The 20,543-nt window shown below is 34.8% G+C and overlaps 1 protein-coding gene and 1 non-coding gene across 2 annotated transcripts in view; one reads left to right on the plus strand and one right to left on the minus strand.

Moving 5' to 3' along the window:
* Positions 1-15,086, minus strand: part of LOC141819050 (uncharacterized) — a 28,634-nt gene extending 13,548 nt beyond the window's left edge. Inside the window, exons 1-7 of the mRNA XM_074706424.1 lie at positions 14,914-15,086; positions 14,748-14,832; positions 12,031-12,082; positions 11,923-11,943; positions 11,782-11,835; positions 3,677-3,724; positions 2,899-2,961 (exon numbers count right to left, since the gene is read on the minus strand). Coding sequence (XP_074562525.1) covers positions 2,899-2,961; positions 3,677-3,724; positions 11,782-11,835; positions 11,923-11,943; positions 12,031-12,082; positions 14,748-14,832; positions 14,914-15,016 — 426 coding nt within the window. The 5' untranslated portion in view covers positions 15,017-15,086. The remainder of the gene's footprint in view (positions 1-2,898; positions 2,962-3,676; positions 3,725-11,781; positions 11,836-11,922; positions 11,944-12,030; positions 12,083-14,747; positions 14,833-14,913) is intronic.
* Positions 15,087-19,766: 4,680 nt separating this feature from the next.
* Positions 19,767-19,838, plus strand: TRNAM-CAU (transfer RNA methionine (anticodon CAU)). The gene has a single exon. It is a non-coding gene; the product is annotated as a tRNA-Met (tRNA).
* Positions 19,839-20,543: the final 705 nt, after the last annotated feature.

The following is a 20,543-nucleotide window of genomic DNA, read 5'->3' on the forward strand; positions in this document are numbered from 1 at the left end:
CGTTAGAATTTTGAATCTATATAAGTGTCTTGTTAGTTGATGTTTAGGATGTTTTTTGGTTTAATAACATGTTTTAGAAGTGTCGTCTATTTTTTATTTCTTGATATTCTTCTGAATCAATAGATTTTAGAAGATTGTTTCCGACGTTTGCAATTAAACCAACGGAGTCAATATTGCCCGCGGGATAATCGCTATTCTGTCCGACGTTAGATGAGCTACATGCTTCTTGGACTATTCCAAGGGATTTTTTTGCTAGTGATTAGGGTTCCTTCAAACATTGATAATAAGATGCATGACAATAAATGTCATTGATGCCTATCAGGAATTATGTAATTTTAGGATATTATGAGATGTGAGACAATTCGAGATGTTAATGCCTAAGGTATCATATGACTTAAAAGTTATTATAGGCGTGCAACATTTCAGGCCTCCAATGCCTATCCAAATTGCCATGTGATCTCATGGATATGGAGGGCATGTAACAGCTAGGTTGCTGATGCCTAATTAGAGGATCATGTGATCTACTAGCACCTTGGAGATATGCTTTTAGGTTGTCATTGGTCTTTCACCCTTCTTTATGATGATGATAAGTTGTATGCATTGAGCATGGGGTGATATGTGATATATAGGTCAGAGTTTGCATGGCTATAGTGATGAGACTTTAACACATATATTGCAAAAATCAAAGGAGTGCTAGTCATCAAAGAGGCGTCAATTGGTTTTTCGAAAATGTTAAAAGAACACCCCATTTGAAGTGTTCTACCAAAAATATCTTCAAACCCAATAGAATTCATCGCCCACCCACTCAAAATAAATAGATTGGTTGCCCAACCAATCTTTCACGCGCGCCCAAGTAGACTCATATAACAAATTCGATCAAAATTATTACATGAGATAAAAATTCAACATATATAAATTTGTGTGTTAAAGTGACATAAATTGTACCATAAATTTTAAAAACTGCTACAAAAGTTATAAATTTTTAAAAAACACACCAAAAATAAAAATTTTTAAAAAATATATATTTTTTTAAATGTAATAGAGAGCAAAGTGATAAAAGAATTGGTATAAATTCTTAAAAATGGCAACATGAGTTATAAATTGAAAAAATATATATCAAGCAACATAATTTTTAAAAATATAAATTTAAAAAAACATAAAATGTAAATTTTTTTAAAAAAGAATAAAGCTTAGAGTAATATAAATTGTTTAAAAGCAAATTAATTTTTTTAAAAAGTAATTTTGTCATGTAGCAACTTTTGTTAAAACTGTTACATGCAATTTTTGAGTCATTTAGCTACTTGAAAGCATGAGTAGCTCTACCAGCCTCCTAGAGTGCATCTATCTTTTCATATTTAAAATGACAATATAACAGTTTGGCCAAAATTGTTGGGTGACCATTTTTAAATCATTACTCTGGAAGAATAGATGGACTCTAACTCGTAGAATGTTGATATATTTAGATTTAAAATTTGAGAAGAAAATGACTATATATGGCAGTTCTAGCAACCCTATTACATAGTCATTTTTAAATCATTTGGTCACTTTGAAAATATGAGTGACCTTCAACAGCATACTAGAGTGCATCTATCTATTCAGAATCAAAAAGGATTTTTGCTAAAAATGTTGTATGACCATTTTTGAGTCTTTTGATCACTTCAAAAGTATCAATTGATTTGAATCGTCTTCCGGAGTGCATCAATCTATTTAGTTTCAGATTTTGAGGAGAAAATGCTTATATTGGCTAAAATTGTTACACGATCATTAACATATTTGGTTACTTTGAAAACATGCCTAGACGGCCAAATTAGCTACATAGACATTTTGAGTCATTTGATCATTTTGAAAGTATAAATGTACTCTAATGACCTCCTAGAGTGCATCTATATAACAGTTTGAAAATTAATATTTTTAAAATTGTATATTTTTTGATAATATTTAAAATTTATACATTTTATAAATTCTATATTTTTAATAACTTTCTAAAATTTATAACTCATGTAGCAGCTTTTAAAAATTTATGATGGAATTTATATCACTTTCCTCTTTTTTAGTTTTAAAAAAAATTACATTTTTTATAAATTTTTTAAATTTATAATTATATAAAAATTTATAAGTGCAAAATTTAAAATTTTATGGAAGTATATTCTTTGATCTCTATTATTTTTAAAATTTTTACATTTTTATATTTTTTAAAAATTTGCAACTCGTGCAGCAATTTTGATCAAAACTGCTATTTGAGTCTTCTTAGGTGCTTGTGTTAGATTGATTAGGCAACTTGCTTGATTTCTTTTTTGGGTGGGCGGGTAAAGCTACAATGGTTTAGATAAAATTAGAGGGGTAAATTTGGTAGAAAAAATAGGTGGGAGACCCTTTTGATGATAAACTAAAAAGGGGCACCTTTTTAATAATTTGGAAACAAAAGCACCCTTAATATAGCTTTCTTATTTATCTTTTGTCGAATCTTTCACTTTCACTTCTTATGAGGCTCTCCTAGCAGTTTTACTAACATTATTTACTTATTCTTGCCTCCAAGTCAATTGAAATAGGTGTTAGGGCCAGGGGGTATTGACTCAGGTTGATAGGTGCACTATTAATTAATATAGTACTAAACCCACAATCCCTAATAAACTATAAACCTCTAATTGGTATAAAATTTTTCATAGAACTCATAGTTCACGTAGTTGTTCCCCAAAAGGTTAGGAGTCACATCTTGTCTTGTTTTTCCATTTAGGTCAGAGACTCGTATCTTTGCTTGATTCAGAAATTTAATTTTTGATAACAGGTTTATAACTTGTGGATGTATGTGGTAATATCAGATTGCTTAAGTAGATATAGCAGATATGGACATGGTCAAGTACTACTGAACTATTACAAAAAGATGTTTCAGACACTTACACCACAAAGCGGCACAGAAGCAGTACCAGCATGAGGTCCACCCAGTGAGATAAAATTCTTAACCTGTTAAAAGTTGATCACTTGAATAGCTCAATCAAAGAGTTGAGTTAATTAGCAGTAGACATTATTTCAGGGAACTAAACGTAACTAAATACAACATTATATGTATTCATTTTTCAAAAATGTTAAATTAACTAAAGAACACCATTTACTCATACCATACCATAATATGTTTTCAAACAAAATTTAGAAACCTGCAACACTGGTAGAATGCAATTACTTTCTCCTCAAAGCAACAATTTATTCTTATCTACAGCACTCAGCAACAGTGGTAGAATGTAATTACCTTCTTAAAGCAACAGTTAGTTCTTACATACAGCACTCAGTGCTAGAGATTAGCGAGCATCCATGAAGTTTATCAAAAAAAAATGTCTTGAATTTATCAAATGAAAATCACTTTGAGCTTATCTGATTATCAAGATAATCACACTAATAAGTCACAAATACGAGTCTATTACTATTATGCATTGAAACAGCTTGGTTGCAAGGAAAAAAACACTTAAACTAGCAGTAAGTCAGTAAATTACAAAAGTTCCTCATGCAATAGAAAACATTCGTGTATTCTATGCTCACGTGTCTTTATTCATATTTATATATGCATCCAAAGCATCGAGTCTACAATACTAAACCTCACATCAATCAATTTTAACAAACTCCAACAAAAAGTAGTACAGTAAATGAAGAACAAGTTTCTTGAGTGGGAAGATTTAAATCTTACAGGAGGTCCATCGCAGAATTCAACAACTGCCCGACCAATTAAGTTTCCCTACAAAAAAACATATGAAATATTTAGAAGATTAACCTCAAACAGGAAATAAACAATATAAAAATAATATTCGGCATACTAAACCATGCACCTAAGTTTCCCAAATATCCAAATTATGCATCCTACTTTTCAAATTCCCAAATCACGCATTTATCTCCCAAAACATCCTATCTGCCTTCTTTTGCCCTCTGCCTATCCACCAAGCGCCCGCTTGAATAGATGGCCGAGCTGGCCGAGGAAGTGGCTAGGCAGCCATGATTTCGTGGCCAAGTGGCCATGAATAGCTGGCCGCGAAATTGCAACCAAGAAGCCACAAAAATGGCAGACGAGCTGGTTGCGAAATTGCAGCCAGATGGCCACAAAATCGCAGTTCCGTGCTCAACCAGCTGCTTGGCAACGATTTCATGGCCACCTTGGCTGCTTGTTCAAGCGGCTGCCGATTGGACAGATAGAGGATTGAGGGTGAGAATATTTTGGGAAACAAGTGCGTGAATTGAGAATTTAAAAAGTAGGGTGCGCGATTTGGATATTTGGGAAACTTATGTGCGTGGATAAGTAAATTGTCAATGAATATTACACTCATTAACTTCAAGATATGGCTCAAAAGACATGAAAGTTAAGCAACTAATGCATCTTACCAAATTTCTGTTAGAATGAAAATTGTGAGTCTCTGGGCATCCATGGAAGAAAGCATTAATAGCAAACAACCTTAGATATGCACATTCTTCTAGCTATATTTTATTCTCTCCAATTATAGACTTGGAATTACATTTAGGCATTTGAACATGCACAAGTACATAAATTCATAGAATTTTCAAAATTCAAATTCTTTTGACCGCCAATGAGTATTAACCACTACAATCTACAAATTAATATCTACAAAATATATACCTATTTTTAGCAATTCCCTTTTCTTTCAAAAGCATGTGAATTTATCCAAACAAATTCCCAATGAAGGAAAAACAAATTCATGCTTGGAAAAATCAAAAGTTTTCAGAGATTGAGATATTATTGAATAAATAGCATGATTTCTGCATTTGTTGGGTTGAACCTTTTGTCCCCAAGCATTAATCACGGGATAGGAAGATCTCCAATGGTAATAGAAGCAATCTGCTAAGTGTGTTTATGTATGGTTGACCAAATCTAAATAAAGCAAGGAAAAATAAATGAAGCTTGGAATATGTATCCACTGTCATTAATAGTTGATGTAGCACGAAAACAAATCAGTACTCATATAGAGATTTAAGATCACTCAATACTAAACAGAGACAAAATGTCACACATAAATGAAGGATCTCAGGTGCAGATTGCAAGTCTTTTTTAAAGACTCCTAAAATAATTTAAAAATATTCAAGAAAGAAATAACCCTATAGCCAAAAGCATATATGAAATTATAAAGCCAAATTACAAAGTAGAAAAAAAAACAAATTAAATTAAACTCCAACCACGCGTTTCCTACAATCCTAAACAAGACACTAACTAACTTGGAGACATCCTTTGAAGACTTATTCCCATAACGATAATAACCTACCAAAATAAACTTTTAAAAGGGCAGTCTAGTGCACGAAGCTTCTGCCAATGCGGGGTCCTGGAAAAGGGTTAGATCACATTGAGTCTATTGTACACAACCTTACCTTGCATTGTAAGACACTGTTTCCGCGACTCGAACCCAAACAAGGTCACGTGGTAGTGCACAAGGCTCCCCTTCAAAATAAACTCTTAAAATATAAAATACTTTTTAAAAAAATCTTACTTTGCATTACTGATAGTTACATGGGTTAAATATAAAAGCTTATTCTCACAAGAGGTATGCATATAGAGGAAAATGCTCTCATTTCACTTAAATAATATATTTCAACTTGGTGCCCAGACCTAAATGTTAACATCATATAATCCTATAGACCTACATATCATTTTAAATTAGTAAATAATAAACATAAGCATAAATAGAGGAGATTGGGTAAGGTAATTAACCCTAATAATTTTCCTGTTACAACAACACAATATCAAAATCATAGTTGTTCCAATCCCAATCATCTTCTCTTGTTGTGATCCTTCTTTATTAACATATCTTGTCATACCTTGATCCCTCTCATTGACTAAAATGCTTCCATCAAGTGTTAGAAGCTAGCATCGGGATCATGAAATTTACCCTCACACTCAACGATTACAACATTTCTAGGTGGCCTCCACAAGCTCATCTGTTTGTGCCCAACTCACTCATTTTACAAAGCACAATTGCCTCATACTTGAGGTAATTAACCATAATAATTTTCACGTTACAACATCACATTGTGAAACCCAATCTCCATATCTTTTCTCATTTTGGTCCTTCAACATTAAATCTTGTCACACACTAGCAGCAATGCTCCACAAGTGTTGCATGTACACATCATGATTATAGTGCTTGCCCACACACTCCATGACTTAGGCATTCATTAATAACCTGGTCTACTTGTGCCCAAGCACTCATCCAGTGAAGCAGAGACTACTCATCCACCATCAGTGCATGGTCCACCACGTGCTTATCCACTGCTTGCATGTGGTCTACTTGTGCACTCATCCACGACCCATGTGTATAGTTTGCTTTCTGATCGATCCTTTGCACAATGTAACCCAATGCGGGACTCACTAAGCAAATTTCTCATTGCTCACAATCAACCAATCTCTATGTGTGCTCTCACTATATGTCTGTTTCTCTTTGAACATCACCACTATCCACTATGATTTTTACACTATAATAATTGCCTTTCTTTCGAGAAAATGGCAATAAGCTCTATTCTCTAGGCTGGGACATTTTCTCTCTCCCATTTGTGCCAACTAGCACTCAGTCCTCTTTGGATAGTAGTAGTAGTAGTAGTATTCCTCCTCTTGCGTGTCTTTGCCATTCATCAAGAGTTACCTTTAATTCAAAATGTTAAACTTTTCTACTAATTCCTTTGGGTCTCATTGCCTCCATAACGGTTACTATAAAAAAAGTTGAATGGAAAGAACTATGCTTCATGGGTTGCATGGTTCAACTTTGGTTCATGTGTTAAAGACAGCTAGAGCACCTCACTTAATCTCAACGTTATGAGCAACTTCCATTATCTTTTATCTCCTATTGTGAGACTTAGACAAGGGCTACGGATTTGCATATAGGTGGCATCTCAAGCTTACCATGTAATTGATAATTTCTTCCAATTGTAGCAAATAGAAACCGAGATGACCACTCACATTGGTCAATCTCAAGCATCAAAAACCAATTTCAAAGACATTTTCTAGATCACCTAAAATGTTAGGCTCATGTACAATTTCGTTGACATGCATCTCAAAATCATATTCCTTCACACCATTAGTCTTGTGTTAGAACCAATAAAGACTCAAATTTTATGAGACCTTTTCATCAAGGTTTAAAATGCAGAGCCATGTTGCCCAAAACAAGCGATATTTACCGTTCTGGCATAGGACCGACACCGACACTGGCACCACGACCGCGAGGTCACAGAGACCTCGCGAGGTCGCTGCAAGGTCTTGAACAGTATTGTGATCCACGGCAGCCCTCCATGGGGGTCGTAGTGTTGTGGTGGCCCTCCCTGGGATTCACGGTGGGTGTCGCAACCCAATGGCAGGCCTCAACAGTGCGCGGAGGGTGTCACGACCCTGCAATGACCTCCGTGGGGTTGCGACAACCATAATTTTTCTTTTCTTTTTTTTTTATTTTTTAATTAAAATAAAATATTAATTATATATAATAGTTATAATTATTATTAATAATAGTTATAGAATATTAAAAAATATTTTAAATAATTTTAAAATTTAATAAAATATTTTATAAAATAATTTAAATTTTTAATATATATTAAAAATTGAATATAAATTTAAAATAATTTTAAAAAAATTCAAAATATAATTCTTAAACATTTCAACTAAATATTAAAAATTTACAAATACATTCAAAAAACAATCTAAAACCTTCAAATAATTTTATAATTATCTTAGAGCCTTTCAAATGATTTTGTAATTTTAGATTTAGTTTTGAGTTTTGAGAATTACTTTTTTAAAATAATTTTTATAAAATTTAAATTGGCATTATCTTTTAAGAAAATATTGAAATATGAACTCAACATCTCAAAATATAGAACATATTTAATAATCAAATATTAATAAAATTAATATACACTTATATTTAAAATTTAAAAAAAGTACTGTAACTGCATCAACATGGCACGATACGATACCAAAACCATATCATTCCGATCAGGGACCGAAACTCTAGCATGGATCGAAATTTTAAACCATGTCTTTCATTCCTCCCCTATAAAACACACACATGCTAATGTTATTGGTTTCTAACAAAGTTCTATACCCTTTGATCCTATGGTGGATCAATCCACTTTGGAAGTTCAATTGTCATTAGAGGATAATGTAGGAGTGGAGGTTATTAGCGAGGTTATGGTAGATGATCTAGAATAAGGCAAGCTCAAGTACTACCAACTTGAGAAAATTTAGGTATGTTAAAGATGTTTACCACAATTATCCTTTATAACTCATATGAACCAGTTAGATGTAATTTCTCAAGAGGGTTCATTAGTTGATGCCTAATTGGGGTTTGGTTCCACTATTAAAGTTTTTTTCCAGTATCATGCTTACTTTACTTCCAAGTTGTTGTCTATGTTCCATCTCCAATGGGCATACATCTAGTCTCTTTATTCCACACATCTGGATCATAGCTTTAGATTCTAGATTTAAGCGACTTTGAGTATATTTTTTTATAACATATTTTTTTTGTATTATGCTACCAGCATATCCTAACAATCTCATAATAGCTAATGGGTCTTAGGGGCATTAGAAACTTTTTTATTTCACCTTTGACACCACTATTCTTTGTATTTTATATGTTTGAATTTTCATTAAGTTTTTTATCCATTTATAAACACTAAATCATTAAGTTATTGTCTAAAAATCAATTTCACTTTTGTTTTAATTTAGGATTTAAGAACAAACAAGGTGATTGACGTAAACATTAGTTCCAACTAGGTGAACCTTTATCTCCTTTTTGGATGTCCTATCACCTTCTCAGATACACAAGTTGTCTTGGCCATAATACATATGGTTTATAGCTTATCTAGTCTTCAACCTCTATAGTGTAAGTTATGTCAAATAGTGAAATATACTTGACCTATTTGTTCCCTTTTAGTGTCTATAAGAGTGCATTTACACATTTCAATTTAGTTAATTTTAATGTTTAGGGCTCGAATCATATTAATTCTACTCTTAGGTTTAAGTAATTTCAAGCTTCCATTGATGATTATTCAAATGACACAGTGTTTTTTAAATGATTTTGTTTGAACTTTTTTTGTATATTTTTATCTTCTCGGTGAGATTAAAAGCTTGTTTTGTGTGCCTATCAAAGTTGTTCGCATGAATAATGTCAAGAAGTACTTTTTTACAATTTCCAACCATTTCTTTCAGACTTAAGTAACTCTTCTATAGTCTTCTTGACCTCACTCCATAATAAAATGGTTTAGCTAGCATATGTGATTTTCACTTAGTTGAGACCACTTGCACTCTATTTCTACTTAATGCATATTCCCTTTCCTTTTATATCTATAATACACGGGATGATTCTTTCTGTGTACTCATCAGTATCTTTATTGAAGTTCAGCTCCTATCGAAAATCTTCTCATCCCATGTTACGGTATTCAAGTGTCTGAATGCCATGAACAACTATAGCTTGGGAATGAAAAAAGTAGAAGGCACCGACCTCCCGGCATAGTACCACTTCGTGGGGTGAAAATGTTTGAGCCCATTTCAGCCTTCAATAGCTAGCATGGCATATTAGTTCCTTCTCTTATCCCTACCTTAAACAATAGAAAGAGAGGAAAGAGCACCACTGAAGAACAAAAAGAAGGTTATAAGACCCAAACCAGATTCAAGGATAGCTAGTTCTCCCCAAAATGCATGGAGGCGCAACAGTTGATTGGATATCTACGGTAAAGCATTGTTCGGGTATATAAATACCAAAACCATAGCAATAGAGCACAATATAGTATCGAATTCGTATTGCTCCAGAATTTGAAATTCAAAGCTTAAACCATAATCCTAATCTACATCGTAATTTGAAATTCAACATTTATCTTGATTCCTTGTTTACATCGCTTGTCTCCTCTACTCTTTATGAGGAAGGTTCCTTTGACAATCGTCTTTCTCTTCCCTAGAGTGTTCTCCATTCTCTTCCCATGTAGGTGTTGGGTTGTTACCTACTTTATCCATCACTTATCTCTTGGATGACACAAGTTACTTCCTTGGCTACTCTCGAGAGGCGCACTACCTCTTTTATCTTTGTTGATGTGATTTTCTTTAAATTGATTCTCTCCTTCATCTTTTCACCCTCTCTTTCTAGGTTGGTTTGGGAGGTTCTTGTTACCACTTATTGACCCATTCCCACCCCAAACCCACTACTCTTACACCCTTGATGACCCACCTTTACAAGCATATAACTAAAGGTCAAATCTACATATGCTCCAACACTTCTTTAAGACTCTCTAGCTCTCTTGTCGCTTATCATTGTCTCAAATTCTGCCTTAGACTTAATCCTTTTCATAATGTTTCACAAAGTTATAGAACGTTTTTTTTTACTTCACACTTACTTTCTCTTTATTTATCCCATTATTCACCATCAACTAAATATTCTACATTTTTATCTCTTAGATTTACACCAAATTTCGAGAACTTTCTCAAAAACCCTTTTGGAATCAAGTTGTCAATATAAACCATCAATAATGAAATAGATACTCTCCACTCTAACATTACTTCAAAATTGGTTGCCTTGTTCCTATTCCTCCAAGAAAGTCTAACGTGGGCTAGAAATGAATTTTCACTATTAGATGCTATCTTACTTCAATTTGTCTTTTTTTTTACCTTAAGAAGTTACTTTCACTGTCTCCATTAGCATGACATTAAGGCCATGCCCTTCATATTGACTTTATTGAGGAGGTCTTGTGAGGATCCTCATGGTGTAATCATACCAAGTGGTTGGTCTGACTAAATTGTTTAGATTTGATTGAAAAAGGATTTAAGTTAAACTTATGATTCTAATGGGTTTGTCAAAGTGTGCGAGTGCATACACTCAAAACCATCAATAATGATGGTTTAAGAGGTCGAGGTCAACCGAGAGCTTAGGATGTTGGTGACTTAATAGGTGTTGAATTGGTTGATAAAAGTCTAAGAGGTACAATAGATGGAAAAGTTTGTGAAACATCTTGGTAGATGAAAAAAGTGCAAGAGCTGTTGACAAATTAAAAAGTTAAAGAGCTATTGGCAAATGGAAAAGTAGAGATGTTAGCAAATAGAGATGTTTAAGAGATCTTGGTAAAAGTCCAAGGAGGATAAGCTTGATCAAATTCTTGGCAGGTGATGAAGAACTCTAAGGGTCTTAGATGTTAATAAGGTCAAGGTTGAATAGGAGTTTAGCAAATGTCCCTGAAAGGCTTAGACTCATTAAGTGTGAAGTTGTGCTCACAAAGACAAGTGAGATGCAAACTTGAAGGCAAAGCGAAGGGTGGCATGGAGCAAGCTCAGAAATCTTAGTGCATCTGAGGGATTGACAGCCTAATGAGGTGGACTCAAGGGCAAGAAGCATTAACAACACTAAAGACTTAGAAAAATAAGTTTGAGAGATTATAAGGGAATGTAATTTCAGATTTTTTTTTCGTATGAGTGGTAAAAAATACATGAAATCAAGAAAACAAATCAAACTGAAGGATAAGTAGATTTTTCGTATCAACTTTATGCAATTTCTAGCTTTACACAATTTTCATCTGAATTCACCAATTATAGTATCTATTTATGAATAATCTTAACTATGTCTTATGCTAGTGTTAAACAAGCCTACACATAAGGTTCTTTGATGTGCAAATATTATGAGATGGATGTTTAACTTCGCCTCAAGAATGGAATAAAGAATATCAAGAGAAAATATCACAAGATTTATATCTCCATTGTTCAATTTTTGGTATTAAAAACTCAAGGATTTGTTCTTGGACCTAGTAAGAATATGGGTGACTGAATATCACCTGTGAAAGACCAACTATGTTGTAGCCCATTCTGAACTCCTCCATTTCTTTTACCTATTAATGTGTGAACAATTGAAGTTCAATGTTGTTGCATCTTATAGCTGTCAAAATAGCTTTAAAGTAATGTTAATGTTGCACCACCTTTTCACATATAGCATTAGCCTGTAAACATGAAAGACAAATGATTAAAAAATGTGTAAGTAGAAGCTGAACTTGAAGCAGATCATAATCTGAAACATCATAAATGACCTGTTTCTCTAGAGGCATCACCCATGAATCCCAGATCCCATCTCCAATTTCTCTGACAACAGTAGTCAATTATGATATCAAAGTTATAATTTATTGAACTGTTAAGCATCAAACGCCAAACTTTATCACAAGTTACAATATCATACAATTATAAATCAAAATAGACTCAAACCTCTTTCACACACAGTTAAACACTAAAATACCTACAACAATAGACTCTAGTCACAAGAACATCAGAATTTTAACCAACAGACTTCCCCACTAGAAACGGACTCAGGATTCAGAATCAATTTTCCATTGGTTAAATTTTATCATTTACTATTACAAAACATCATTTTCTCATGCATAATTTAAAGAGATATAATGATTCTAGGTCTAAGCTATGTTAATGCTATCCTACTTACATTTTGATTTTTTTTTTCTTTGATCAAGATGTCCGAACACGATGTTTCAGGATTATGGGACTATAAAAAATATAGAATGGACGCTTTCCAAGCAGCCTAAGGTTCTGAAAAAAAGGTGACGCTATCAAATATTGTGGTAGTCTTGAGTTTGAACCCCTGCCATCAAGTATGATTTTTCATAGTAGTTGGAACCACTGATTATTCCTGATTGTGCAATCCTAATGAAGTTTAATCTGCAGAAGGTTTTACAGTATTCCTTGGTTAATGAGTTCTTAAATATACCTGACCCTTTGAGCCTTTGGGAAATAGTTGACCAATGAAATATCAATAAATTCTAGGAAACATGGGCACAAAACCAACACTAATCATCACTGAAGGCATTTTTTAGGAATTTGCTTCAGTAACACACGATCTTGCAGCAGTGTTAAACAAGACTAAATGGAGAGACAAGTCAACCTAAGAAACTCCAGAAGAGATCTTGTCTACAGTTATAAGATTTTACAAAAGCACTAAAAAGTTAAATAGAAATAAAGGCTTAAAAATATAATTCTATGTTGGGAACTTGGGATTTTAGTTCCAGGAAAAAATGGTTCAGTACCATATAATGTCGATACCTGGTATGATGTAACAAGTGTTGAAATGAATTTAAATGAGTTTGTTCTGTTAATCCCCTTCATTTTGTTTATTTTTGATAATGAGACTGCTAATAATAAGACTATAGAGATTGGATATCGAATTGAATTATATTTTAGAGAAACAAGTTTAAAAGAACATAACAAGTATCTTCAGCAAAAACACTAGTCAAATTTATCTTGGCATCCTTTGACAAAGCATGTTAAAATGTTTCAAGTGATGATATGGTATGTAGTATATACTCCTCAGCAAAAGCAACACAATGGCATATCAATTTTTGGTAGATTTCAATTGTGCCACAAGCACAAGACAAAATTTCAAACCACGAAAGAAATATTATTAACGGTTGCAAGACAACATAAACTATGTTGTTTTACTTGGATGGCAAATAGGAAGAAAAGGAAAGAACTGGAAATAAAAGTGCCAATTTCTCTTGTTTACTTAGAAGGGAGAGTAGAGGTAGGAGTTTAGTTCCATCTAAATCCTCAATTTTATGTCCATCTAAATCAAGCATAAGTGGAGAGAAAGGAAATCTGGTTTTATAATTTACTTTCTTCTGATTCCATTCCAAGTAAACAAGATGAGCGGAAATGATTGAAAGGGCATATGTAATTTCCCCATTTCCTTTCAGCACTTAACCTATTTACTTGGATGGTAGAGAATGGAAAGAAATGAATGCAAAATGAGTAAAGGAAATTTTACCTTTGTTTAGTGTTAACTGTTAAGTGTTAAATTGAAACGGAAAAAGAAGGAAAGAAATAAGGCAGAAAGTTTGGATTGACACCGTTTATTTGCACCAAATGGAACCTTGTTTCATGACTTTAATTTGAGCTACAGACCCCACTTTAGGAACAGAAATAACAACATCAATAGCATGTCAAATTCCAGCATTGAATAGATTGGCAAATAAGAATATGTGTCCATCATAATGGAAATTATATTACTAGGAATACAAGATTCAATTTTTAAAAGTGAACTACACCATAAGTTGGTGCAAAAATTCCAATCAGATAATCTAACATAAAAATAAGACAAAATTAAAAACAAAAAGAGTTGGAAAATTAAAATTAGAGGCTCGTATAAACAGCTGAAGTAAGGAAAATTGTTTGAGGAATATTTCCCTAATGCAGGCAAAATTGTGAAGATGATGACATATTTTCTTTTAGCCAAGCAATAAAAGTCATCAAGAAGAAACTTAAAGAAGACAGGGAAAAGGTTTTTCTAAGCACATAGCAGGTTTCCTTTCCCTCATAGAATCTACTCATCCTCATTCCTAAGGAGAAGAATTATCATCCCCTTGTAAAGATGTTGTTTTGGATTCCTACGGTTATATTTACAATATTAAGATATCATAAGACTAACTAAAAGACATTTAGAATTGCAAGTTGCAACATTCACCGACAACGTTAAAGGGCATTTATGATCGACTAAGTCAAAGCGTATTAATCCCACCCTAAACACCTCTATCATGCACTGTAGAAATACAAGGCAAAAAATAAAATAAAAAAGGCACGACCAAAGGAGAAGTGAGGAGTGTACATCAAAGCACAACATGCTTGATAGAAACATAGGAAAAAGACAAACTTAAACCTTTCCTCGATTCAAATCCGTAAAATACTCAAAATCCTAACAAGGTAGTAAAGACCATAGAACTGAGAAAGTGAAGCACAAGAAACTCACAGGCAATATCCTTGGGAGCCGGACCAAGTGCTCAAGAGCTTAGTGAATTCCGTAACTCCTCCGTTCGCACACTGGTCTCCGATACCTAAGGAAGAACTCCCTCCAAGTTAGATCAGCCCCAGAGGCACACGGAAAGCCAAACGAGTTAAGGACGGAGCGCATTTACCGTGCAAGACGATGAAGGGTGTTGAAGACGAAGTGAGAATGGGGACGACGAGGAGAAAGAGGAAGGCGAAGAGGACGATCCTGGACGGTGAGAAAGCCATCATCCTCCCCCCTTCGCCACTACCGGGCCTCGGCGTGCGGTTGTGTGGCAGGAAGATGTTGCTCCCGGGCAACTCCAACTCCGTCCGATAAGGTCAATCATTACCTGCCGCTGTGGTGGGGACCACGCACACTCACGACGCCGTTAGTGGTGGGACCCACGATAACCGCCGCCGTTAGATTACCATCACCGCCTGGTGGGATGGAAGGAGACCACTGTTCTCACGAGACCATCAACGGCTAGGATTGGATTCACAAATGGATCGACGATCGCTTACACTTCCGAGCGAGCGACGGCCACATATCTCATCGGGTGCCCAGAACCGTCGGATGGAGGGAGAAGTTGGCAAGCCAAAACGGACGCGTAAGATCCACTGGAAAGCCCCTCAATATCTTTGCGTAAAAAGTCAAAAATATTCTAAAATTGAAATAGGAAATCGCTAATTTGATCTTAGTCGATTATAGAAAACCCTAACTTATAGTTTGATTGTAACTTGCCAGCGTTCCACTAACCATTTATGGCCATAAACATCTAATAAATTAGAACAGACCAAAATAATAATAAGAAAAAATTAATTGACTTAAATTATATTACACCGCTGAAGGGCATACAAGTTATTAGCCTTCTCTCTCCCACCACCAGATCTGTGCAACAGTACCAACAGCCACAGGACACTTTCTATCTCTCTCCATCATTATTTAATTAACAAGAAAACAAAGAGCATGAAATTTGTAGGACAATAAACAATATTAATTGATTATACATGCTAATTATTTCATATATACAAAGGAGTTAACAAGTCGAGGAAATAGAATCATGCTGATGAGATCTAAATATTATTTTGGGATCAAATTCGGGTCCTCAAATTCTGTTAAAAGTTAATTTTAAAATTTAATGCACATATTCAGAATTAATGCAAATGCATGCATAGAATTCAAAAGAATGTAAGCATTATATGGGTTCAAGAACCTAAGTAGATGATGATCAATTTAATTTTATAATAATTAATATCATTCTAGAACTATCTATGATGTCTATTGTAGTGTCCCCGGGGCAATGGTGCAACGGTAGGACATCCGAATTGTGATCCAGGGACCCGCAGTTCGATCCCCAACTACGGTGCATCTATTTGTAAGAATTTTCTTCCAAATGGGGAACACAATCAAAGGATGCTGGGCATCTGGATTGGCCGCCGTATGCACTTTCTGATTTACCCTGATGGTCGGTGGAAAACTTCTGTGGGACCGGACCGGTCATCCCCAGGGATTGAGTCCATGAGACTGACTGAGATTTATCATTTTTATATAGGATTGTAGTGATTATGCCACAAACATATTCAATATTAGATAATCCATCATATTTTGATTTTCTCTATTGTTCTCTATTTCAATATCTATCATTAGTAGGAGAGTGTTGTCCCCGGGGCAATGGTGTCGTGGTAGGACATTCAAGTTATCACCCAGACACCTACGATTCGATCCCCAACTATGACATATTTGTAGAAATTTTCTTCTAAATGGGGAACGCAATCAAAGGATGCTGGGCGTCTAGGCTGGTCGCTGCGTGCACTTCCCGATTTACCCCTGGTGGCCGGTGGAAAATTTCCGTGGGGCCGGACCGGTCACTCCCAGAGATAGTCAATGGGGCTAACTGGGATTTATCATTAGTAGATCAAGAGTGTCTATATACTTTCTGTTCTTGATGGCAAATACTCTCCAAGTTAGGTTTCAGTTTTTTTATGGAGAGCACTACGATTATTGGAGTAATCAGATGGAAACATTTTTCTTCTCACAGGATCTCTGGGAAGTAATTGAAGGAAGTTATGAAGAACTGCCAATGACTCCTCCAGCATAGACAAATGCTCAGCAATGACAATATAAAGAGAATATTAGAAAGGATGCAAATGCATTACGATACATCTAGCAAAGATGATCAAGTCAGTCTTTCCTTGCATTTTTGGCATAAAAAAAGGCTAAAGATGCTTAGGAAGTTCTAAACAAAGAATTCCAAAGTTCAGAGAAAGTCATTGCCATCAAATTACAGACTCTATGGACTAATTTTGATAATTTATCCATCAAAGAAACTTAAAAGGTACGTGATTTTTCTCAAAAATTATTGAGATAGTTAACTTGATTAGAAGTTGTGGTGACACTATTGAAGAAAAGAAAATAGTTGAGAAAATTTTAAAAATTTTACCATCAAAATTTCAACATGTTGTTACTGTTATTGAGGAATCTAAAGATTTGTCTACACTACTATGTATGAACTAATGGATTCCCTTGAAACTCGTGAGAATAGAATGGCTAGATATACAGAGGAATCATTAGAACAAGCTCTCCAATCTAAAATGAATGTGACAGAAAGAAAGAATGGAGACCGATCGAGATGACAAAAGTATCAACATCAGAATTCTAATTCAAGAGACGAATTTAAAGGCAAAGAGTGGAAGATAAATCAGTCTAGCAATAGAGATTTCAAACGATGCCACATATGCAAAAAAGAGCAATCATGAAAGCAAAGATTGTTGGTTTAGACAATGTGACAACTGTGAAGACTCTGATAATCTTTACATCAATTGTTCAAAGAAACAAAAAAAATCAAGCCAACTTCACGGAAAATGATGAATCCTCAGAACAATTATTCTACTCTTGCATGAGTAGATCGAGATACATGGTACCTCGATAGCGGATGCAGACGCAATATGACAAGTATAAAATCCAGTTTTGTCTACTTGGATGATTCATTTAAATCCAAAGTGAAGCTGGAGATAGAAAATATGTGAAGGTGGAAAGCAAAGGGAGGTACTTCTAAACTAAATCAAAGATGTGCTTTATGTTCCTGAATTATCTCAAAATTTATTGAGTGTGGGTCAACTAGTAGAAAATGATTATATGCTCACATTTGATAGGGACAAATGCACAATTATTGATAAGGGAAATGATCAAACAATAACTATAGTACCTATGACATCAAATAGAGCATTTCCAATGTGCATGTCTCAAAAAGAAAATCTGATTTTAAAGTCCAAAGTCATAAATGATTTAATGTTTTGGCATATAAGGTATGATCATTTAAATTATGAAAGCCTTAAATTGTTGAATAAAGAGGCTATGGCTATTGGGCTCCCTTCTATTGATGAAAGAGGAAGAGTTTGTGAAGGATGTGTTTATGAAAAAAATTCATAGAATGTCATTTCCTAAATTCTCATGGAGAGCTACAACTCACTAGAATTATTGCATGTCGATATTTGTGGTACAACCAAAACTTATTCCTTGAACAATAGAAGATATTTTCTTTTATTTGTTGATGATTATTCAAGGATGATGTGGGTATATTTTGTTGAAAAGAAATCTGAAGATTTTTCTAAATTTCTTCACTTTATGGCTTATGTTGAAAGAGAAAGTGGACAAGTCATCAAAGGCTTGAGAACAAATCGAGGATGACTTAATTTTCCGTCGAAATCCAACACCTTCACGAGGTAATCCATCAACGATGTTTTGCTCACCCTTCTCGTATTGATCGAAATCCTATTATCTGTTGAAGACTTCTATTTCTGATGCCCATCAATTGTTGAAGTGACATAGTCTTTCTCCACCCAAGATTGGATTTTCATTGACTTTTTTCTCTTAGATTGTAAAGAAATCAGAGTGGCGCAGCGGAAGCGTGGTGGGCCTATAACCCACAGGTCCCAGGATCGAAACTTGGCTCTGATACTTAAGTTTTTTTAACTAAATTTTGCTCTTTTGATTCATTTGCCTTGATTAGTTGGCCGAACCTTGATCTAATTTCCCATCGAAATCCAGCGCCTTCACAAGGTAATCGATCAACGATGTTCAGCTCACCCTTCTCGTACCGATCGAAATCTCATTTTCTACTGAAGGCTTCTATTTTTTATGCTCATCGATCATTGGAGTGGCATGGTCTTTCTCGACCCAAGGTTGGATTTTCACTAACTTTTTTCTCTTGGATTGTGAAGAAATTAGAGTGGCGCAGCAGAAGCGTGGTGGGCCTACAACCCACAGTTCCCAGGATCGAAATCTAGCTCTGATACTAAGTGTTTTAGTTTTTTCAACTAAATTTTACTCCTTTTGATTCATTTGCCTTGATTCGTTTATCGAACCTTGATCTAATTTCTTGTCGAAATCTAATGCCTTCATGAGGTAATCCATCAATGATGTTCTGCTCACCCTTCTCGTACCGATCGAAATTTCATTGTCTGTTGAAGATATCTATTTTTGATGCTCATCGACCGTTGGAGTGGCATGGTCTTTCTCAACCCAAGGTTGGATTTTTACCGACTTTTTTCTTTTGAATTGTGTAGAAATTAGAGTAGTGTAGCGGAAGCGTAGTGGGCCCATAACCCACATGTCCCAAGATCGAAATCTGGCTTTAATACCAACTTACTAGAATTATTGCATGCTGATATTTGTGGTACAACCAAAACTTATTCCTTGAACAATAGAAGATATTTTTTTATTTGTTGATGATTATTCAAGAATGATGTGGGTATATTTTCTTGAGAAGAAATCTGAAGTTTTTGCTAAATTTCTTCAATGGCTTATGAAAGAGAAAGTTCTTCAAAGGCTTGAGAATAGATCGAGGATGATCTAATTTCCCATCAAAATCCAACGCCTTCATGAGGTAATCCATCAAAAGACTTCTGTTTTTTATGCTCATCAATCGTTGAAGTGGCATAGTCTTTCTCGACCCAAGGTTGGATTTTCACTGAGTTTTTTCTCTTGAATTGCACAAAAATCAGAGTGGCGCAGCGGAAGCGTGGTGGGCCCATAACCCACAGGTCCCAGGATCGAAACCTGGCTCTGACACTTAATTTTTTAAACTAAATTTTGCTCTTTTGATTCATTTGCCTTGAGTAGCCGGCCGAACCTTGATCTAATTTCCTATCGAAATCCAACGCTTTCACGAGGTAATCTATCAACGATGTTTAGCTCACCCTTCTCATACCGATCGAAATTTCATTGTTTACTGAAGGCTTCTGTTTTTTATGCTCATCAATCATTGGAGTGGCATGGTCTTTCTTGACCCAAGGTTGGATTTTCACTGAAGCGTGGTGGACCTATAACCCATAGTTCCCAGGATCGAAATCTAGCTCTGATACTAAGTGGTTTAGTTTTTTCAACTAAATTTTACTCTTTTTGATTCATTTGCCTTGATTCGTTGGTCAAACCTTGATCTAATTTTTCGTCGAAATCCAATGCCTTCATGAGGTAATCCATTAATGATGTTCTGCTCACCCTTCTCGTACCAATCGAAATCTCATTGTCTATTGAAGATATCTATTTTTGATGCTCATTGACCGTTGGAGTGGTATGGTCTTTCTTGATCCAAGATTGGATTTTTATCGACATTTTTCTTTGAATTGTGAAGAAATTAGAGTGGTGTACGGAAATGTAGTGGACCCATAACCCACATGTCCTAGGGTCAAAACTTGGCTCTAATATCAACTCACTAGAATTATTGCATGCTAATATTTGTGGTACAACCAAAACTTATTCCTTGAACAATAGAAG

The sequence above is a fragment of the Curcuma longa genome, unplaced genomic scaffold (assembly GCF_044706935.1).
Source record: "Curcuma longa cultivar G26 ecotype Majalengka, Jawa Barat unplaced genomic scaffold, ITB_CL_G26_1.1 contig_27511, whole genome shotgun sequence".
NCBI classification, from domain to species: domain Eukaryota; kingdom Viridiplantae; phylum Streptophyta; class Magnoliopsida; order Zingiberales; family Zingiberaceae; genus Curcuma; species Curcuma longa.